A 21956-nucleotide genomic window follows, 5' to 3' on the forward strand; every position below is an offset into this window, starting at 1 on the left:
ACCTGCTTTTAGAAGCCTTACTGGTTTCCTCAGGCAGAGCCAGTCTCTCCTTGAATTCAGTGTGTTCCCTTAGACAGGTACATCATTTATGCTTCTTTCTCTGCCAGTAGACTGTGAGTTCCTGGAGGGTCCCCTGGGCAGCCTCCAGTCCTGTTCTGCCACCATCACTCTTCCGGGGAGGAAGTGGGATAGAGGGAGAGCCTTCGAAGCCTGGGGTACAGGCTGTCCTTCCAGCTCACAGGGGGCTCTCTGGGGAATGTATGTTTGGCTTTCTAGTCCTGGTAATATAAGTTCAAATGTTTATGGGTTTTTGAAGCTGGGATGAAAGCATGTCTATTCATGCTGGTAGAATCTGTGAGCCTTTTTTTTTTTTTTTTTAACAGAGAGCCCACAGAAAAACCTGGGTTACTTGGCTGGGGAAAGGAATGTAGTGTGAGGATGGAGGTAAAACCTTGAGGCAGGCAAACCTGAACGGAGCTGGACGGCAGAGCTCGGGCCTCCTGAACCCGGAGCCTGGGGCCCTGGCCAGACGAGTGGGGGTCGACCAGGCCCCGGGTGTACAGCGAGGCAGAAGTTTCGAGAGAGGGAGAGACCGGCCGGGAGGCACCGGGCCGAGCCCACCCAGACAAGCGGGCGGGGCGGCGGCAGCGGGCCGCAGTCGGGCACCGCGCCGCTGGCCGAGGTACCCCAGACATTCCACGTCAGCCGCGGGAATGCACTGACCAGGCGGCGCGCGGGCCCGGACGGGTTCGCTGGGCGGGGCCGACGGCCGAGGGGCGGGACCCAAGGCTGCGGGGCGGGGCCCACGGCCGCGGGACCTTTAAATTGGCCGCCCGGGAACGGCGCACGGGCCCACGACTGACCCAGCCAGCGAGGGAGCGACGACCCACCGACGGACACGGGCAGCAGCGCCAAGCCCACAATGCTGCGCTATCTGCCGGGACTGCTCCTGCTGCTCTGGCAGCTGCTGCTGCTGCCACCCCCTGCCGTCCCCGGCCCCCTGGACCGCCCCGGCTTCCTGAGGTTGGGGACCCGCGGCCCAGGGGGCAACCCCGGACGCCGTCCCGCTCCGGCCGCCCCCACCGGCACGCCCTATTCTGGGGCCGGCCAGCACGGCGGGGCCCGCGGCGCAGGTACACGGCCTGGGCGGGGACGGGAGAGGGACCCCAGGCCGAGAGGGACCTGAGAGGGCCCCAGGGAGGGACACACTCCAGGAAGAAGGGAGATCCCGGGCCGGGGTCGGGCGGGATGGATGGGTGGGCAGGGGCATCAGGCGTTGAATGAGGAGGAAGAGCCTCCGTCGTCCACCAGGTATTCCCTCCATCCCAGCCCGAGCCGGACTGTGGTGCAGGAGAAAGATCCCCTCCCCGATGAATCTTGTGGGGATACTGAGGTCCAGAGAAGGGAAGGGAGATGCCCAAGGTCACTCATAGTCAGGGCTAGACTTTGGGTCTCCTAAAGATCAAACTCCAGCAACTGCCCCCTGAGATTTGGGCAGGGAGGATGGGGCAGCTGTGGGAACACCAGGCGCCTCTCAGCTCTCTGTCCTAGACCCACCTCTGGTTCAGCTCAGTAAACCTTTCCTGAGATTCTGCTTTTAGTTCTCTGGTTGAGCAAAGCTCCTAGAGCAGCAGAGCTGGAAGATCATCTGACACAGCCCCTGACAGCACATATAGGGAAACCGAGGCTTGTCAAGGGGAGGGGACCCAGCAAATCAGTGTGAGAGCCCAGAATAAAACGCAGGGCTCAGATATCCCAAGCATGGATCTTTCCACTGCTTCAAGCTACCAAACTCTCAATATGGTTTACATAAGATTTTATCTTCATTACCAAAAAGTCCAGCATCAGACTTGTTAAAGTTCTGCTTTAAAGAGAGGCTGCATCAAACCATTTTCTGGATGTCCAGTCTCATCTGGCCAGTGATGCTTCATGGCCCAGGTTGATTTGTGTTATCTCCCCCTCCTGCACCTTTCTGGATAATGTTGAGGAAGAGCACAAAGGATTCTTTCCTGCATCAGCTCCAGTGGGCTGGATTTGATATGGCGAGAGCATTGTCATTGAGACAGGGAGTGCCAGGGTTCACAACGGTTAAATTCAGTTAGTAGCCAGTTGGTTGCTCCAGCCCAGGAATGGGGATAGGGGAGAAGCCTTTCTCCCAGAAGTTAATTTTACCTCTGGTCCTGATCCACCTCCCTTGGGGAAACATCTGGGAGGGAGAGGAGGGATTCTGCGCGGGGAGGTCAATGTTCCTCCTAAGCAGTACTGGTCCTTTATTACCTGGAACCCAAACCAATATTGAATGATAATTCTTTAATAAACACAGCATTCCACCCTTTTTCAAATTCACTTCTTTTTGCACCCAGAAACTGCTAAGCTTTGCTATGGGCTTTTATTTCTAGCAGAGCTATCAGAAATTGACAATTATTGTGAGTAAGGAAACATTTTAGGAAATGCAGATTCTCATTTTCTTGGTTTCTGAGAATCAAAGTGCTGTTATCTAATAAAGGGGAGTGAGATTCAAAAACAATTAATGATGAGGGGATCTGAATCAGGAAGTAAGCAGATGCTCACAGAATGTCCTACCATCTGAGTCAAGCCCCCTGTATTTTCTATTCCTGCTGTAATAAATTACCATGAACTTAGTGGCTTAAAACAACACACATTTATTATCTAAGAGCTGTGGCTCAGAAGTCTGACACTAGTCTCACTGGACTAAAATTGAGGTGTCAGCAGGGACATGTTCCTTTTGGAAAGATCTTAGAGGAGAATCCGTTTCTTTGCCTTTTTCAGCTTGTAGAGGCTGCCCTCATTCCTTGGCTCATGGCCTTTTCCCTCCATTTTCAAAGCCGCCAAAGGCAGGATGAGTCCTCACATGTCATCTCTCAGATCTCCTCTTCTGCCTCTCTCTTCCACTCTGGGGGCTGTTGTAATTACATTGGACCCACCAGAATAATCCAGGACAACATCCTCAATCTCAAATCTTTAACTTAATCACACGTGCAAAGTCTCCTTTACCATGTAAATTAACATAATTACAGGTCCTGGGGATTAGGACATGGACATCTTTGGGGGGCATTAGCCTGCCCACCACACCCCTGTGACCCCCCATAGATGATTCCATGTGAAAAATCAAGTGAAGAAGGAAGGAATCCTGCATGTTTACTTACAAGAACATAGCCTCGATATTAGTAAGGACACCACTTGGGTGTTAGCGACAGCATTGTCAGATATGGGTTCGTATCACATGTAGTTTTCCCTTTACTCAAATTATGCAAAAACATCCAGATCCAACTCCTGGAAGGATTTTCTTCTTCTTTGCTCTCGATGCATGGTAATCAGGGATGAAATGAAATTCTGGAGGGTTTTTTCTTTTTTTTTTTTAAAGAATTAATTCCTTTTGACCTAGCTAAATACATGATGCACAGCATATTTCAGGCTGGTGGCTCAAAGTCACCAAGCAGGATGTTTACTAGGTACATGAAGTAATGTTAATTTTGGTAGTAGAAAATGTTCCTTCAGAGAGAGGCAACCATGAAATGAAAAGTCCCTTTGGGCTGGGAGTCAGGAAACCTGGAGTCCAATCTACTGCTATTTTCTACCACTTTCTAGCTCTTACAGCTTCCTGAGACTCAGTTTTCTCACATGTAAAATGGGTATAAAAACAACCTCTGCATCTCTAACTTCACAGGGTTGTTGTGTTGGAATCCTGTGATCTCTAAAGTGTTATTGAAAGTAGGATATTATTTATTGTTTTAGTTAATACCTCTAGGAATCAGGCTAAAACCAAGAGGATACTTTTCAATTTTTAAAAGAAAACTATACAGAGGCATAATTCCTGTTCCATACTGGGCTTTTTCTGTCATCAACTGCTTAGCCTAGGAATTTATTTTGAATGAATAAATACCTACACCTTTTCCCCCTACACACTGAGTAAATTGCCTTCTTAGAGTTGCATCAATTTCCAGCCCCCTATTAGGAAAGAAAAGAACCCTGAATGACACTTCATGCCCAAGCATCTCATTTCCATTCAGGGCTTGGGGTGTGTGTGTGTGTGTGTGTGTGTGTGTGTGTTGAAAGAAGAGGAATGGCTTCTTTCTTAGCTAGTCCTGACTTTTGGATTTGATTTGGGTGGCTAGGAGAGGGAGGAGTATAGAACGAGATTAGAGGAAAAAAGGATAAGAAGGATGTGCTGAAAACAAAAATGTATTGTGTTGCTGCAATGTGCCAGGTCCTTTTGTGTGGGAACGATACAAGTTTCTTGAGGGCAGGGAATCTGGTTTATTTGCTTTTGTAGCCCCATGGCTTAATACATGGTAGGCTCTCAAAAAACATATATTTGGTGAATGAAAAAATGAAAGAGAGGTGACTAAGACACTTTGGTGGGGGCAGTAGGACAGATACTAAGTCAAAATCTCTGCTTCTTGAAACAAGACATGCTGACAAAGATGGAAATCAACATGGACCAGATTAAGTTGTTATCCTTCTTTCCACTTTCAAACTGTAACTCAGGGGTAGTTGGACCTCAAAGTTCACTAAACATGAGTGAATGACCAGATGGAGGGAGAATTTAGGGCTACTCTGGAGCAGTTTTCACCGCCTTGGAAGTGGAGTAAAAGAAGGAGGCCAGCATGAGAGCACCAGTGTGCCTTACCTCACACTCTGCCATTGCCCTAGGGGCTCTGAGGCCTGGGCAGGCAGGGGAGGGTGCACTGAATTCACCTTTCACACGATACAGGGTCACAGTCCCATTGCCTCAGATGGCCAAGATGCCCAAGAGAGGTCTGGAATCCATTCATTCCTGGGAGTCTAGAGGAACCTTTGAACAAACCTTTAAGCAGAAGGATACGGTTCCCAGAGAAATTTGGGACTCAGCCAGCCTGTAGGGGAGATATTTGGGGAAATGTCACACCTCTATGTGAATTCTCACTAGGGAATCCTGAAGGCCTCAGTGCTTTCAACATCCAAAGGGAGGGTGGTCTTGGGGAAGACAGCAGACAGTGGGGTATTTGGGATCAAGGGATGCTGGCCAGAGCTCTCTGGGTGGGAGAACTGCCCCCATTTCTTTCTTGTTTTGTTTTGTTTTTGTTTTGGCCCGGCAGCGCGGGCATGCGGGATCTTAGTTCCCGGACCAGGGATCAACCCTCGCCCCCTGCAGTGGAAGCGTGGAGTCCTAACCACTGGACTGTCAAGGAAGTCCCAGAACTGCCCCATTTCTGACTGTGGTCTGCTCATCGCTTAGTCATGTCTGTTTCCCACATCCTTCTTTGCAGGTGTTTGCAAGAGCATGCCCTTGGACTTGGTGTTTATCATTGATAGTTCTCGTAGTGTACGGCCTCTGGAGTTCACCAAAGTAAAAACCTTTGTCTCGCGGGTAATTGACACTCTGGACATCGGGCCGGCGGACACGCGGGTGGCAGTGGTGAACTACGCCAGCACCGTGAAGATCGAGTTCCATCTCCAGACCCACTCGGATAAGCAGTCCCTGAAACAGGCCGTGGCGCGGATCACACCCTTGTCCACAGGCACCATGTCGGGCCTGGCCATCCAGACAGCGATGGACGAAGCCTTCACAGTGGAGGCGGGAGCTCGGGGACCCGCTTCCAACATCCCTAAGGTGGCCATCATCGTGACAGATGGGCGGCCCCAGGATCAGGTGAACGAGGTGGCGGCTCGGGCCCAGGCATCCGGTATTGAGCTGTACGCCGTGGGCGTGGACCGGGCAGACATGGAGTCCCTCAAGATGATGGCCAGTGAGCCCCTGGACGAGCACGTTTTCTATGTGGAGACCTATGGGGTCATTGAGAAACTTTCCTCTAGATTCCAGGAAACCTTTTGTGGTAAGTCTTTGCTTCCAGCTAGAAAAGATGTTATACAGTCAGACATTGTGTATCCAAAGAAAAAGAGATTTATTCTTTTTTTTTTTTTTTTTTGGTGGCAATTTATGGAAAACTTAAATATAAGCAATGCTTTTTTCGTATGTGTGTATTTCTTTTTTTTTTTTTAACCAACTTAAACATACTTTGTTGGTTTAGAAATATAGAGCTGCCTTATATATAACTTGGTTTGCTCATAAAAATCTTCGTGTTTGCATTAGAAATGTGAAGTTCTGGAAATATCCAGGGTACATGATCCTGCTATTCCCTGATGGGGTCAGAAAAAAATACGAATAAAAAATCTCCAGACAACTCTCTTTTCCCCTCTGCCCACCACATGTTTTTCCAGATATTTTCTTTAGTTTTTCCATCTCTAGATTTAACAGAACTCTGCTTGTTTTCGGGCAGAAGACGGGGACCGTGTCTGTCTGTGGAAAGATCAACTGGCTTATATTCCAGTGTAACTGTCAGTCAGTGTGTACACTTAGTGAATACTCCAGTTTTCAGATTCAGCTCGGTGTCTGATTATTCCTTGTGGAGGGAGAGGATTAGGGACCAGGAAGGTTAGGATTTCAGCTCACTTGTGAGATAGCAAGAAGCAGGGTATTTTTTGTCTTTTTATTTTAATTTTTAATTTTTAAATTATTCTGTTACTGTTCTTCTCCTTTCTTCCTTTAGGATGGAGTTTAAATCCGAACATGCTGATTTAATTAGAATTTTTAGCATGAATCAGCCAAACCCATGAATATGAATCCATTCAAGGCTCGGGTTTATCTGTAGTCACTGACCAGAATTATGAATTTGTGGGACTCAAACTTTTTAATTTTTACTTTTAAATTTATTTTTGTTTTTCTTTTAAAAACTTCTATCTTCCTTTGTTTGTTTCTTTTTTTCTTTCTATAGTCATGCTTTATTTTTTTATCATTTGGAGATAATCTTTCAAAGCCCTCTGTGGAATTATCTAAGTAGGTGTGGACAAATTTCTAGTTCAGGTGAATTTTAAAACGTAGATACCTTTTGCTGTATAATCTATTTCACATTTGTTTTTTCAACATGTGTTTATTGATCACTGATGATACAAAGATAAAGTAGTCCCTCCCTACCATCAAGCAACAGTCTGCGGCTGGGGATGAGACAAACAAGTGAACCAATAATTACAACTGTAAATTTCAAGGAGACTTTATATATAAATGAATGTGAAACTCAGCAATCAACAATTTTTCAGGAAATGAGAGATGAAGTCTCGGTCTGGAGCAAAGTCTGGCCTCATCTCAACCAGACCTGGCCAGGGACCCCTTATCTTTCCTGCCCTAGGACACTGGGTCTTCACAAGCTGTCCTTGGCTTTGGTGGCATTGACTCAGCATTCATTGGTTTCCCAAAAGAAAATAGCTTTCTTTCTCCCAGGAAACCCCCCTGTGTTTGTGGGTGAGAACTTTTCCATAAACATGCTGGTCTATGGCAAGGCTGGGTCTCAAAGATAGCACCTGGGGTTGGGCTTGAAGGACATAAAGTAACAAGTGGTGAGTGGCCATCTTTTCATTCTGGTACGAAAGATCTGCTTGTTCTGGGGGGAAAATATCCTGTGGAAAAAAGACTGAGGCGCAGCTGTTGTAGTCAACGAGCTGGAAAGATTATTCCATGAGAAGGCCCTTCTTGGGAAAGGGCCTATCCTATTAACCTGTCCTGTTGCCAAAACAGTGGAGGCTGGGTGACCTGCCACAGGGGTGCCAGCCTCCTGCAACAGGCCTCCTTGTTTTCTCAGAAATGACTAAATTCATTGATTCTTTTATCAAAACATGTCACTGGGGAAAAAAAAATCTGAGATTAAAAATGGCTCCAGGAGCAAAAAGATGAGGATGCAGTTTAGCTAATGTAATCTAATTTGTTGTATTCTTTCTTTTCTTTTTTACTGATTTGTATATAGCATGTAAGTTTATTCTCCTGGCAGATATGAGAGTCGCATGCATATACACTTGGGCTCAGGAACCCATGCCGCATATTCGGAAGGCAGTTACCTACGTTGCCCTCCACCATTTGCAATTTCAAACATGTATTGCTGCCCAAGAGTGAGTGGGTTCCAGGCCTAGAGGAAAGCCTTGGTGTGAATTCTGTTTAGACACAAACTATAGAACCCTTGGAAACTGGGTTCTGGTGGCAGTGGGACCACTAGCTCATAGAACTTCAGGAAGTACATTACTGTTTTTTTCTGTTGGGAAGCAGAAGTCTTTTTTTCTGGCTAGGTGGATACATTGAATAAAATATCGAATTTCATATAAAGAGTTTGGCTCTTTCATGTAAAGAGTTTGGCTTCAGCTCCAAATTCAAAATTCCCTTTCTTTTTTGAGAAAGTCCACCACAAGATCTATGATTTTAAATTAGTTACTAATTTAAACATTACTAAGAGTGGTATTTATAATAAGCCAGGGGCAGGAAACACGTAGCCAATTTTTAGAGTGAACTAAAGATAGAATCAGAGAGGAACCTGGAGAGTGATGTTGTTTTGACACAGGAGGAAGTATCTGAAATGCTTCTTACGTGTCCACGCTGACTGTTGTAAATTTCCTTTGCACAGCTCTGGACCCATGCGCGCTGGGCACACACCAGTGCCAGCATGTGTGTGTCAGTGATGGGGAAGGCAAGCACCACTGTGAGTGCAGCCAAGGATATTCCTTGAATGCCGATAAGAAGACGTGTTCAGGTGAGGCTGCTTAAGGGGTGGTGGCTGATGGAAACTTATCTGGGGACTCACCCCAGGCTTTGGACTGGCCTTATGCTTTTCTCCTAACTGCCCTGTGGTGGATTTACTGTTATCAACGACTTGCCTTGAAAAGGAACATGAGGGGAAAAGTGAGGTAATACCTAAAACAGCCTATTACAGTACTTATTACTAGGTTTAGAGAGAAGGGTTAGTAGGGAAAAGGGCTAGTGAGGAAGGGGGCCAAAACTCTTCGTCCTTTTGAGGTTTTGGATTTTTTTTTCCTGGGTTTTATTTAATTAAATACAAGCTCCTCTTACCTCTCTGTGACCTTAGAAGATTCATGGAATCTAGAAGTGGAAGAAAATCTAGGGAGGTTCTCACTCATCTGCTCTATGAATACTCATGTACAATCAATGAAGAGTGGGAATTAGGTCCAATCTGTTAAATCCTAGAAAAAAGTTTTTGAGAGGAAGAAAACTTAGAGATCATTTCATTCAACCTGCTCATTTTATAGAAAATGAAATTGAGACCTCCGCAAGAAGGGAGAAGACTTACCTACCCATGTCATGGGGTCTGTTAGTGAAAGAGCCAAGAACAGGAAGTGGGTTCCCACACGGTCCAGCAGGCTTCCTCTTGTGCCAAGCTGTCCCATTTCATTAGCACTGTGTGTGTGTGTGTGTGTGTGTGTGTGGCCCGTAGTTAGCACTGTGTGTGTGTGTGCGTGTGTGTGTGTGGCCCGTAGTTAGCACTGTGTGTGTGTGTGTGTGTGTGTGTGTGGCCCGTAGTTAGCACTGTGTGTGTGTGTGTGTGTGTGTGGCCCGTAGTTAGCACTGTGTGTGTGTGTGTGTGTGTGTGTGTGTGTGTGGTGTGGCCCGTAGTTATGTATTTACCATGCTTTCCATGTGTTGACATTTGTCCTGATCATCTTTTGATAGTTATTGATAAGTGTGCTCTTAACACTCACGGCTGTGAACACATCTGTGTGAACGACAGAACTGGCTCTTATCATTGTGAGTGTTATGAAGGTTATACCTTAAATGAAGACAGGAAAACATGTTCGGGTAAGTGGGGGCAGAGGCTTTTTGTCGCCTCCCTGTTTACCTATCTCCCTAGTCAGTGTTTGGCGGGGGTCACATCGACGGGGAGCTCGGTCTCTTTTCCTCTCTTGCCATCTCGGGCTTTTCCCCTTTCTTATTAGAAAAGTTATAAATGGCAGCATGTGTGTCTCATGACCCACATGTGTGAGTGTGTTGTTTATTTCCTTCTCTGTACCCAGCCCTAAGAGTCCTTTCCAGAATCTAAAGACAATTTAGTATGTGAAAATCAAATAACAGCCCACAAGGTACTTACTATTTACAGAAAGGAAAGCAGTCATTCCATAGTGGAGAAACCTGGCAGACACCACTTCAACCAAGACATCAGAGTTAACATCACCAGCAATAACACACAGTGACGTCATGCATCTCCTGACATGATGTTCTGAGGGCACAATAGCACTTCTGTGGTATTCTTGCTAAAAATTCAGAATCATGAGGAAACCTCAGACAAACCCAAATTGAGAGACATTCTACAAACTAATTTTTCAGTAATTTTCAAAAGTGTCACAGTCATGAAAGGCAAAGACAGACTAAAGAAATGTCCCAGATTGGCGGAAACTAAGGAGATGTGACAACTTAATGCAATGTGTGATCCTGGATTGGATCCTGGACCAGAAAAAGGACATTAGTGGTGGAACCATTGGCAAAATTTGAATAAGGTCTGTAGGTTAGTTAATGGCATTGTATCAGTATTAGTTTCCTGGTTTTGGTAATTACACTATGCTTATATAGGATGTTAACATTTGGGGAAATGGGGTGAAGTACTGGATTTTTTGCACTAGTTTTGAAACTTTTTCATAAGCCTGAAGTGATTTCAAAACAAAAAGCTCAAAGATAAAAAAAAAAAAGTTAAAAAATATCATGTCAAAAAAAAAAATATCATGTCAGTACAGAGAAAAATACATTGAGTAGCAATTTGGGTCTTGAGTTCTGATGCTGCTCTGAGTCATTTGGTCTCCTTTGGACTCAGTTTCCTCATTTATTACAGGAGAGGGTCGAGCTACAGTTTCTTCAAACTCTAATTCTATGTCTTTCTGAATCTAGTATAATTCGTTCCACAGCTGTTAGAATCCCTCTGATTCAGCATAAATACAACAAATCTAAAAGGAACACTTTAGAAAGTATTCATGAGATACTTCGATTATAAAAGCTCAGTATAGATGATTCTGAAAAGGGGTGGGGAAAAATAGAAGCATAAGTATTGTGTGTGTAGGAGTTTGTTTTACTCAGCTAATTCCTAGTAAGAACAAATATTACTGATGGCTTTGAGTGGTTTCTAATAAGTTTTCCTCTTCTGCGTTGCTAGCTGCAAATAAGAAGATTTCTATATATGGCTGATAAAAGACTTTTCCACGTTTAATATCTTTTCTTCTGGACTTTTGTTGGGCAGCTCAAGATCAGTGTGCTTTGGGCACACACGGCTGTCAGCACATTTGTGTGAATGACAGAGCTGGGTCTCATCACTGTGAATGCTACGAGGGCTACACTCTGAATGAAGATAAAAAAACGTGTTCAGGTAAGGTCCACTCAGTAAATTCTTTCATCTGGGGCTCTTTCTACTTCAGTGAAACCAACTTGCATCTCACCAAGAGAGAGATTCTTAAAGGTAATGTAAGGAATTGGGCTTCAGACATTCTACCATGCTTTTCAGACCAAGGTAAACATTGCTCAGGAGGCAGTGAGCTCACTAGGTTTTGCAAACATAGCTCACTTCAGAAAATTACTGGGTAATGGGTAGGGAGTGGGGGATATAAGAAAAGCTAATTGAATGTACGGTCCTAATCCAGGAAAATTTTATAGCTCTGTAAAGCAAATAGGAAACTTTAGAGGAAGTCAGCTGGGCAGTAACTATTTGGTGTGATAGGCTGAACTGATCTTTTTCCAATTAAAACTTGTCCTGGAACTTTTCTGTAGCGTTAATCTTAAAGCCAGATCGTTTTAGTAAAGGAGGCTTTGTAAATGACTGAATTAGACCCACACAGATCTTCCAGTAAGTTTGAAGCAAGTCCTTCCCTGACAGTTTCTAGATGATCAGTCTTGGGTGAATCTGAGACTTACAACTTGGCGAGGAAGCCCGTGCCAGAACTGCTAATCCTCATTAATTTGATTTAAACTCACTGGCAGAACAGAGTGGCATTTGTAATGTAAAAACACTCCTAAGAGAAATTCCTAGCTCTCAAGGTGGTGTTTAGTTTTGGCATATTCAATATTTTTTTAGATTTTGTGTATGCTTTCCTCTTCCTTGAGATGTAATGTGTGACCTTTTCAAGAGAGATTAAAGGAAGTGGCATATCTCTAATTCCCCTTTTTTTTTAAAAAATGAGATCAGTAAAAGAGTACTGAGCACCTATTTTGTTCCCAGGACTCTGCTAAGCTGTGGGGATGTAAGGAAGCGTCAGCTTCTGCCTCTGAGCTACGTACAGGCTGGGTGCAAAGAGAACCAGCACCTGAAGAAAGCAGGGACTCTTAGCCAGGGAGAGGCACCAGCAGTAACTAAGGGCGGGAGGGGCTGGGAAGCAGGAGGTCTGGGATGGACACAGAGGGCTGGGATTGGAGGTGGGCCTCGGAGGGCAGATAAGGCTTAGATGGAGGAGTGGAGAGGGCAAGGGCAAGGGGAGTGGCTTGCATTGGTTTGTTCGGGGGTGGGACTAAGTCAGTTGGATGGAAAGGACTCAAGGCTGCATTTCTCAAACCGTTACAAGTATCCCTCTTGGTACTTTAAGCAGGACCTTTAATCTGAAGACCTGGGAAAAGGAAACAAAAACACATTTACATGTAAACTAACAGATATTATGGCATAAAATGGACCGTTTTATTAAAAAAAGAAATCAAAGGAGATTTTCAGTTAAGGCAGACTCCTCCAGGCAACACTTCCAGATAACGGTTTGCCAACATTCTTCAGTGCCTACTGGGTACCATGCACGGTTCTAGGCATTTTAGGCACAGTCACACATTTACTGCTCACAGCAACTTTACTCACAGCAACTTTAGAAGGAAACTGAGGCACAGACAAAGTAACTTGCCTATGGTCACTTGCCTAGTGAGTAGCAGAGCCAGGATCTGAAGCCAGGCACTTGCTCTGGTGGTTACATATGCTCTCAAACACTAAGCTACACTGTCTCATGGTGCAAAGCAGAGGACAGCAAAAGGAGATAGAAGAAAAAGACGAGACGGTGGGAAGTTGGTATTTATATATTTTACAGCAATAATGGATGCCATTCTAAAACCGGGGTACACGACATGGGTCAGATCCCCTCTAATGGCCTGCCTTCCCCTTGCTGGGCAGTGGGAAGGCCTGTAAATTAAATGTGGAGCCCCAGATCACGGGCCAGGGGCTGGAGGCACATCTACTTGTTATCGCTAGAGTCGCTGCTAAGCTGGGCTGAGGGGAAAACAAAATGTTCTGCTAGTAGGCATTTTGCTGGAAACATCTGAATTGTAGTAGTGAAAGGGAATATCAGTGTGAAAGTTGGAAAGACACTATGGATAGATTACCTGGGGCCTTATGCTTCACGAACAGCTGTTTTATAGGCAATAGTGAGCCATGGAAGGTTTGTGAGCATAAAATGACACTTAAGAGGAGAGTCAGAGGAGAACAAATAAAGTAGTTTGGCTTCTGCAATGGCCGAGGAAGAAGCTATGTATCCCAGGAAGCCCTTGTTCCTTGTAATGTATTTACTTGTGACAGACACAAATACTTCCCTATCCAGTCATACACACCATCACCATCACCATCATCATCATCACTGTTATTATTTTTCCTCTATCTGTGTGTGTGTGTGTGTGTGTGTGTGTGCAGGCCAGTGTTTTCTGTCCCACTTTAAGCATCAAGGGCAGGCCCTTGGTCAACACAGTTTTGGTGCAGCATCAAATGTAACTCCATGTGCAGGTAGGTCCCTAATAATTTATTTTTGGTGATGGTGAAGATGATCTGTGTATAGCTGGAGAGGTTGGAGGCATTCATGGTCATCAGGAAAGGCTGGAGATAAGTTCTGGAATAGAATCAAGACTCAGTGCAGCCCCAGGACTGCAGATAGCAAAAAAGAGAAGGCACCGAGATAGCTGCAAGAGATAACAAGGAAAAGGGTGTGGGATAGGGAACGGGAAAAGAGGCTCTCTCCTTCTGAAACATGGGAGACGCGTTGCTGACGACTGTAGGATTCATTTGCTGCACTTGTTGGCACCGAACCAAAGCTTCTTTCTCCTGGAAGTCTGTGTTTAGTTTCCAGTTGTAATTTGTGAATATTCTCTTTCCTGCCCCACTCCTGGTCAGTTCGTAACCAGTGTGCACTGGGCTCTCATGGGTGCCAGCACATCTGTGTGAATGACGGGGCCGCGTCTTACCACTGCGATTGTTATACTGGCTACACCTTGAATGAAGACAAGAAGACATGTTCAGGTGAAGACTGTCCCTTTAAGCCTAATTCATGTGCTAGGACAGTCTTAGGAGTGAGCTTTCCTGTCTCCAAGTCCGAAGCACGCTTCTGAGTCTTGCTCCTTGGTCAGAATTCTCCAGTGGTTCCCAAATGTCTTCAGAATGAAATAATTCTACCTTTCCACCAGGCATCCTTCCCTCCATGGTCTGATTCCATTTTTTTTTCCTAATTAAAGTCTCTCCCTAAGTCCAGGTTTTTTTTTTTAATTACAGTAAAATATACATGACATAAAATTTAGCATGTTAACCATTTTAAGTGTAGTCCAGTGGTGTTAAGTACATTCACATTGTTGTGCAACTATCCCACTGTCCATCTCCAGAACTTTTTTTATCATCCCAAACTAAAGCTCTGTACCAATTAAACAAAAACTCCCCATTCCACTCTCCCTACCCCTGGTAACCACTCTTTTTCATCTTGTCACTACATTTGGCCCCAGATTCACTCCTTCTCTCCAAGACCTGTGATTCAGCCACATGGACTGTTTGATATTCCTGAAGCATGCCCTGTACTCACCTGTCTCCATCCTTTACTGTGATCTGCTTCCCTTGCCTCTTCTGCTTGTCAAAATCCAAGAACCACATCCTTGCCAACGTTTGGTTTTGTTGGATTAAACTTTTGTCAGTCTGGTAGATGTAAAGAAGTATCTCCCTGTAGTCTTTTTTTCCCCCATTTCCTGGTTACTAAAGAGGCTAAGCTTCTCTTCTAATATTTATTTGTCACTTCAGTCTCTTATCTGGAAAAGCTATTTATGCCTTTATTTTTCTATTGGGTTATTTATATTTTTCTTACTTATCATAACAACTCTTCACATGTCTGGATATAAATTCGTTGTTGATTTTATGTGTTGCAAATATCTTCTCCTAGATTGTATTTATACTTCCACTTCTTAAATGACGTATCTGCAACAGCATTCGTTATGTTTTAATTCTTAAGTTGTGCAGTGGGTTTATCATGCATTCGTTTTTATGCATTATGAGGCATTTGTCTTTATTATGCATCATAACTCACATCAGTGTCCTATAAATTACTTTTTGTGAATCAAATGTTACAAAATAATGTTTGTTTGTTTAATTTCCAGGGCTAGTTCAGTTTTTACCCCCTTTACCAGAATTCCCCTTATTCTTCCATTGAACTGTGTCCTCTTTTTCAGCACTGGATGCCTTGTGTTGTGGTTACTTGTGTGTTCCTTCAATCATTCCTTCATCCAGTCAATAAATATAGCATCTGCTATGTTCTAGGCACTAGGTATACAATCATGAACAAAACAGGTATGGTCTTTGGTAACAGTCTAGGGGGAAAAGACAAGTACATAACACATTTATAAATTAAATAAGAGCAGTGATGGAAGAGAACAGAATGCGGGTTGGGGAACCTATTTCAGGTTGGGAGGGTCTCTCTGAGGAAGTGACGTTTGAATGCTGAGGATCAGCGGCAGGTAGGTTGAGACTGGAGTGCTGGCGGAAGGAGGGAGAGCAATGCCAGGTCCTGAGTGGTGGCTTTAGTGGGGAGAGGAGGTGAAAGGCCACCCGTGTGACGGAAGCATGACCAGCCAGGGATAAGTGTGGGGTAAGGCAGTTTGGAGAGTTAGGCGGGGTCAAATCATGCTGCTCCTCTGGGGCATGGGAAATTCTATGAGAAATGGGAAGTCATGGAGGGTTTTTAGCAGTGGAGCGGCACGATGCTGTTTATATTTTTAAAAGTCACTCTAGCTGCTGTGTGAACAGCGGATTGAAGAGGATGAAGAGCAAAAGAAGACCAGTTCGGGGGCTATTGCAGTTGGGCTAGGATGGTGACAATGTGATAGAAGTAAACTGATTGCAGACATGTTTTGAAGGTAGGATGAACAGGGCTTGGTGATAGACTGGATGTGGGGATAGGATGGGGGAGGAGTAGGATGGCTTTCCTATTCCACTTGAGCACCTGGAAGGATGGGGTATCTTTACTGAGGGGACTGAGAGTGAAGCAGATTTGGGGAAGAAAATGCAAGTTTTGGACTTGTGTTTTTTTTTTTTTAAATAAATTTATTTATTTTTATTTTATTATTTATTTTTGGCTGTGTTGGGGCTTCGTTTCTGTGCGAGGGCCCTCTCCAGTTGCAGCAAGCGGGAGGCCACTCTTCATCGCAGTGTGCGGGCCTCTCACTATCGCGGCCTCTCTTGTTGCGGAGCACAGGCTCCAGACGCGCAGGCTCAGCAGTTGTGGCTCACGGGCCTAGCCGCTCCGCGACACGTGGGATCTTCCCGGACCGGGGCACGAACCCGTGTCCCCTGCATTGGCAGGCGGATTCCTAACCACTGCGCCACCAGGGAAGCTCCTGGACTTGTGTTTTTATGCTCCTGTAGACCCCAACCACCACGGGTAGTAGATTTTGTCTGTACTCTTAGCATCTACCATAACACCTGACAGTTACTCAGCAGGTACTTCTTCATTTGAAGTAAAGTGTGGATCAGTTTCTTGGGGAGGGTGAGAAAAATAAGGAGCAGCATGCTTTTAGAATTTGAGTATTTCTGGGTACTGTCTTCCTATCTTAAGTGTTTAATCTTCAGAAAAATCAGTCTCGGGCATTTTTTCTTCTCCTGGAAGGTGAGGATTCCAGAATGGTTTATAATAGCTTAGGCTCTGACCTCATTTGTTTAGCCATTCACTTATTTATTTGTTCAGCAAGTATTCATGGAACTTCTGTTCTATATCTAGGACTCTGTTAGGTCCCGAGGAAAGAACTGGAGACAGATGAATGTTTTGTGGTTTGCACTGTACAAGTCTTGCACTACTTTTGTTAAATTTATTCCTAAATATTTTATTCTTTTTGCTGCCAGTGTGAATGGATCCTTCTCTCAACTTTCAATTGTGCAACATACCAGTTTTCCAGTTTTCTACGGGGTGTTTTAATGAGAATATTACACTGAGCCCCTACCCTCACAGAGCTTATAGGCTATCAGGCAAGATATACTGGAAAAGTATCATAGGTACAAATTTTATACTCTGTACAGGGATGATGGGCATGTACTTGATATTCAGTAGATACTTTTTGGCTTACTAATTAATTTACTCATTGAGATGGGGATTTGAGCTGGCTGTCCCTAAAAGTTTCAATAGGATTTAGACAGCTAGATAATCAAGTGAATTTATGGTCCTCCAGCCCTGTATCTTATCTTTGTATTGGGTTGACCAAAAAGTTCGTTTGGGTTTTTCTGTAACATTTTATGGATAGAATGTGGGAGAAAATGCAAGAGCAAAGGACTACTCTTTGTCCCCAAGCAGTACTACTACTCAGTTGGAAGATTATTCATCAGTCTTCAGACCTAGAAGTTACTCTTATTTCTGTTAGGCAACTTTAGGGGCTATTATATTGAGTAGGAATAGCTGCCTTACTGAATTACAGAAAGAAATTGGAGTTAGAATTAACATTCTCCCACGTTCTTTGCTTAAATATCAATACAAACCTGAATTTTTAGTTCCAAAGTATTTATGGGTAAGAACTAGAATTCTCAGTTCAAACCATTCAGTAGAATAATGGTCTGTATAGGAAATCAGGAATTATCTAGTTTTAAACCTTGAAATGTTTTGGCCACACAAATAGAGGACTGTTTTCCTCATTTTCATTTTTTAAAATTGAAGTATAGTTAATTTACAATGTTGTGTTAGTGTCAAGTATACAGCAAAGTGATTCAATAATATATACATACATATATATATATATATATATATATATATAACTTTTCAGATTCTCTTACATTATAGGTTATTACAAGATACTGAGTATAGTTCCCTGTACTATACAGTAGGTCCTTGTTGTTTAACTATTTTATATATAGTAGGGATATGTCTTAATCCCAAACTCCTAATTTATCTTCCGCCTTCCCCCAATCCCCTTTGGTAACCATAAGTCTGTTTTCTATGTCTGTGAGTCTATTTCTGTTTTGTAAATAAGTTCATTTGTATCACTTTTTTAGATTCTACATGTGATATATGATATTTGTCTTTCTCTGTCTGACTTACTTTACTTAGTATGACAATCTCTAGGTCCATCCATGTTGCTGCAAATGGCATTATTTCATTCTTTTTATGGCTGAATAGTATTCCATTGTATATATGTACCACATCTTCTTTATCCATTCATCTGTCGATGGACATTTAGGTTGTTTCTGTCTTGGCTATTGTGAATAGTGCTGCTATGAACATTGGGGTGCATGTATCTTTTCAAATTAGGGTTTTCTCCAGATATTTGCCCAGGAGTGGGATTGCAGGATCATATGGTAGGTCTAGTTTTGTTTTTTTTTTTTTTTTTTTTTTTTTATTTATTTATTATTTTTGGCTGTGTTGGGTCTTCGTTTCTGTGTGAGGGCTTTCTCTAGTTGCGGCAAGCGGGGGCCACTCTTCATCGCGGTGCGCGGGCCTCTCATTGTCGTGGCCTCTCTTGTTGCGGAGCACAGGCTCCAGACGCGCAGGCTCAGTAGTTGTGGCTCACGGGCCCAGTTGCTCCGCGGCACGTGGGATCTTCCCAAACCAGGGCTCAAACCCGTGTCCCTGCATTGGCAGGCGTATTCTCAACCACTGCGCCACCAGGGAAGCCCTAGTTTTGGTTTTTAAAGGAACCTCACACTGTTCTCCATAGTGAACATTTTCATTTCGTAATGAGTACACAGTATCACAAGGGATTGTCTTATCTCTGCATTCTTGGCTTCTCCCTGCATCAACTTAAATATTTACTTTATATCATGGAAAATTTCAGACAATTACAAAAGTATAGAGAACAATAGAATGAACTCTCATATAACCATCACCCAGCTTTGACAATTGCAAACTTTTCCTCAACATCTCTAACTCAGTTTCTTTGGTGACAAAGTCCACAGTACTTTCTCCTCTTTCCATGTGCTCTTATATTATCTCCTACAAAATGCATTTAGGTAAGAATTAAAAATGGAAGTATTGAATCACAGATTTCCTGATTTGCTATGATTTCTAATTAGCTATAACATTTCGTGTATTGTCATTGTCTTCAGCCATTGCAGAAGCACGAAGACTTATCTCCACAGAAGATGCTTGTGCATGTGAAGCCACACTGGCATTCCAGGATAAGGTCAGCTCATATCTGCAGAGACTGAACACCAAGCATATCCTTTCTGGAAGGTTTTCTGCTTCTGCTTGAAGCCAGCCTAGGTACTACAATTGAGCTGACATTTTAGGACATTCCACAGGATAAGTGCCTTATTCATTAAGTTTTAAGATGAGCCATAGTAATACACAGCTTTAATTTTTTAAATTTAGAGTTCTTTTAAAATGTTTTAAGACCGTTATACCCATTCTTATTTACATGTCAGAGCTGTGTAATTATTTATTTTTCTAGTGCTTTTCCATAACAGTATAAGCTCCTAATTGAGCTCTATTTGACAGTGCTATTATCCTGATTCCTTAATATGACTTTCTTATTCAGAATCTGTACATGTACAAAATGAGTCAGCTGATTAATGGAGTGTGATAGTTCAGACGACACACAGCTGTGTGCTTTGTCTAGCCAAGTGGTCAAAAAGCGGATTTCAAAATGTAACATGGTACTACCTCAGAAACTTTCAAAATCAGTTTTTTAGCCAAAGGAGTAATTCAGGAAAAGTACTTTTTCTTAGCATAGTTCAAGTTAACAACACCTTTCCTAGGGATCTTAGAGGCATGGTATTCAGACTGTGATAGGGATACCCTAGGGGTATGCAGAGACTTTCCAGGGGTATGTGGGGACACAGAAAATTTTAAAGGAATCAATTTCCAAATCCTTCACTTCCTTAAATCGATCTGCCTACAATGCAACTTGGGGTCAGTTGACATTCTCTTTTCCCATCTCTCACTTCAGTGTCACCATTCTCCTAAATTTATACAAGAAAGGCATACCTCTTACTTACCCTGAACTTTACTAAGGTGAATTTCTTGGAAAGGTAAAATCTCCAGAGAGCCAAATAAAGGGCCAGTTCAACAGTTTTTTAAATTAAGCCTTCATAAACACACCTCCCCCAATTCATCCCATTAGGAGATACCTTTCTAATTAAAATTTACCTTTTATTTTTAATGATTTTATGTCAAAACTTGTGACTTATTCGTTGTTTGGATCAATTGTGTCCCCGTAATAGTTGTAATGGTAACTCAACTGAGACGATTAAAAAAATTTAGCACCTCATGGTCAAAGAAAATTAATTCAAAGGTAATTTCAATATAAATGTGTATGTGCTTGTTGTTTGTATAAAGTTTACATCAGAGAAGTATAATAGAGTGATAAAGAACAGATTTCCAAGATTCAAAGTAGAATAAAATTGTGGAGGAAGTAGAAAGGAAATACAAATTCAAGGAAATATTTTATTTTAGAAGAACAACAGTAGTAACAATTCAGTATGGTATTAATATTACATGGGGTACATTTAAAAGACGGATTTAAATTTTGTTTTAAAGCATCAATATTTATAATATAGCAGAAATTGCGTATTTGCAACTAAAACTTATGATGAAAATTTTCATGTAATCTAAATATGCACAAGATAGCACTTATTTGTCAAAATTATTTTAGGGGACATATGAACGAAAAATGTTTGAAGACCACTGCTTTATATCATGCTCGCTAAAGAACAGAATATCTGAGTTTTAGATAGATTAGATTTTTGGTGAGAAAATAATTTCACTCTTTTTGTTCAAAATAGAACTTAAATATATATATATATATATATATTATCCTGTATTGAAGTGTTTGAAAGTGTGTTTGCATTTTCTAATGTCTAAAAATATATGGTGTTAGCCTTAACAACTAGCCACTTGATGACATTTTGGAGAAGTTGCAAGCAAGTGAATATGGACAAATACATCGTTAAATTCCTCAAATTTTTTACCTGGAAATATGAAGCATTTGGTGTACTTAATACTTTGGCATACTCCAGTGTTCCTGCTAGTAATGTGCCATTACCAATGCTTTCATGTTACTGGATAAGTAGTATGAAGATCTTCTGGAGAATCTGTATCATTTTTCTAAGGAAATAAATGTCCCTTAGTAAGAGCAAATTTTAGTGTCTCTAAGCTATGACTGTGAAATAGTTGGTAGGAAACAGAATGAAAAGTTTCATAATTTCTTTCTTTCTTTACTAATTGAGCCATTTAATTTTTAAATGTTTATATTAGTAAGATAACCAGGCTTAAAATGCGAACTTTTGATCTGTTTTCTTGATAGTATTTATAGTGTAAACCAGTCTTGTTACTTTAGAGTGTAAATTGTACAGGGTCTTTACACATAAGAAGTTCATATAATTAAATTGAGATGAATACAATTTAGAACTATATCTTTATCACTTTTTGTTTTTTTCTCATTTTTGCCAGAGTATTGTTGAAGCTGTGATCAGGAGATTGTAATACACATACCTAAATATAGTTAATACAGATTAAGTGAACTGTTATATGTCATTTTTAATTCATTCTGATGTTAGAAAGAAACACACAACTAGTTGTGAATTAAGTGTTAAACTTTTTACCAAGGACAAAAAACCCTAAATTTACTTTATTGTTTTACTCAAGGATCCAGTCAATAAAATTATATATTAATAAATACTGGTATAATAAGTAACAAAACCTAATGTTTTTTAAAATGTTAATGATAAACCTCTTTTTTTAACTTACATATTTGATAAATTTTTTTTTCAGCTTTTATGTTTATAACTTTTAGAAAAAAATAGTTCTTTAAATTGTATACTACTCATTCTTTTCTTGGTTTATGTTGTGTTTAGTATAATAAAAATGTCAATATCTTTATATACTATTGTCATGCTTTTTTTTGGTAACTCTTACATCAGCTTTGTCCATTAACATATTTTCTTAAATTAAGC

At 42.2% G+C, this 21956-nt stretch overlaps 1 protein-coding gene across 1 annotated transcript; it reads left to right on the forward strand.

Annotated features, from left to right (window-relative positions):
* The first annotated feature begins 884 nt into the window (after positions 1–884).
* Positions 885–21700, forward strand: MATN3 (matrilin 3). The gene is made up of 8 exons (XM_036873425.1): positions 885–1133; positions 5271–5837; positions 8448–8573; positions 9509–9634; positions 11061–11186; positions 13944–14069; positions 19110–19220; positions 20899–21700. The coding sequence occupies exons 1-8, from the start codon at positions 923–925 to the stop codon at positions 20952–20954; spliced, it is 1449 nt and encodes a 482-aa protein (XP_036729320.1). The 5' UTR covers positions 885–922; the 3' UTR covers positions 20955–21700.
* Positions 21701–21956: the final 256 nt, after the last annotated feature.

Source organism: Balaenoptera musculus, chromosome 13, assembly GCF_009873245.2.
Source record: "Balaenoptera musculus isolate JJ_BM4_2016_0621 chromosome 13, mBalMus1.pri.v3, whole genome shotgun sequence".
NCBI lineage: Eukaryota > Metazoa > Chordata > Mammalia > Artiodactyla > Balaenopteridae > Balaenoptera > Balaenoptera musculus.

Excerpts from the sequence above, each read along its gene's own strand:
- MATN3 (XM_036873425.1), top strand. The coding sequence starts at position 923 with ATGCTGCGCTATCTGCCGGGACTGCTCCTGCTGCTCTGGCAGCTGCTG. Across the intron at positions 8,574-9,508 it reads CGATAAGAAGACGTGTTCAG|TTATTGATAAGTGTGCTCTT; the intron begins GTGAGGCTGCTT and ends ATCTTTTGATAG. Across the intron at positions 9,635-11,060 it reads AGACAGGAAAACATGTTCGG|CTCAAGATCAGTGTGCTTTG; the intron begins GTAAGTGGGGGC and ends TTTGTTGGGCAG.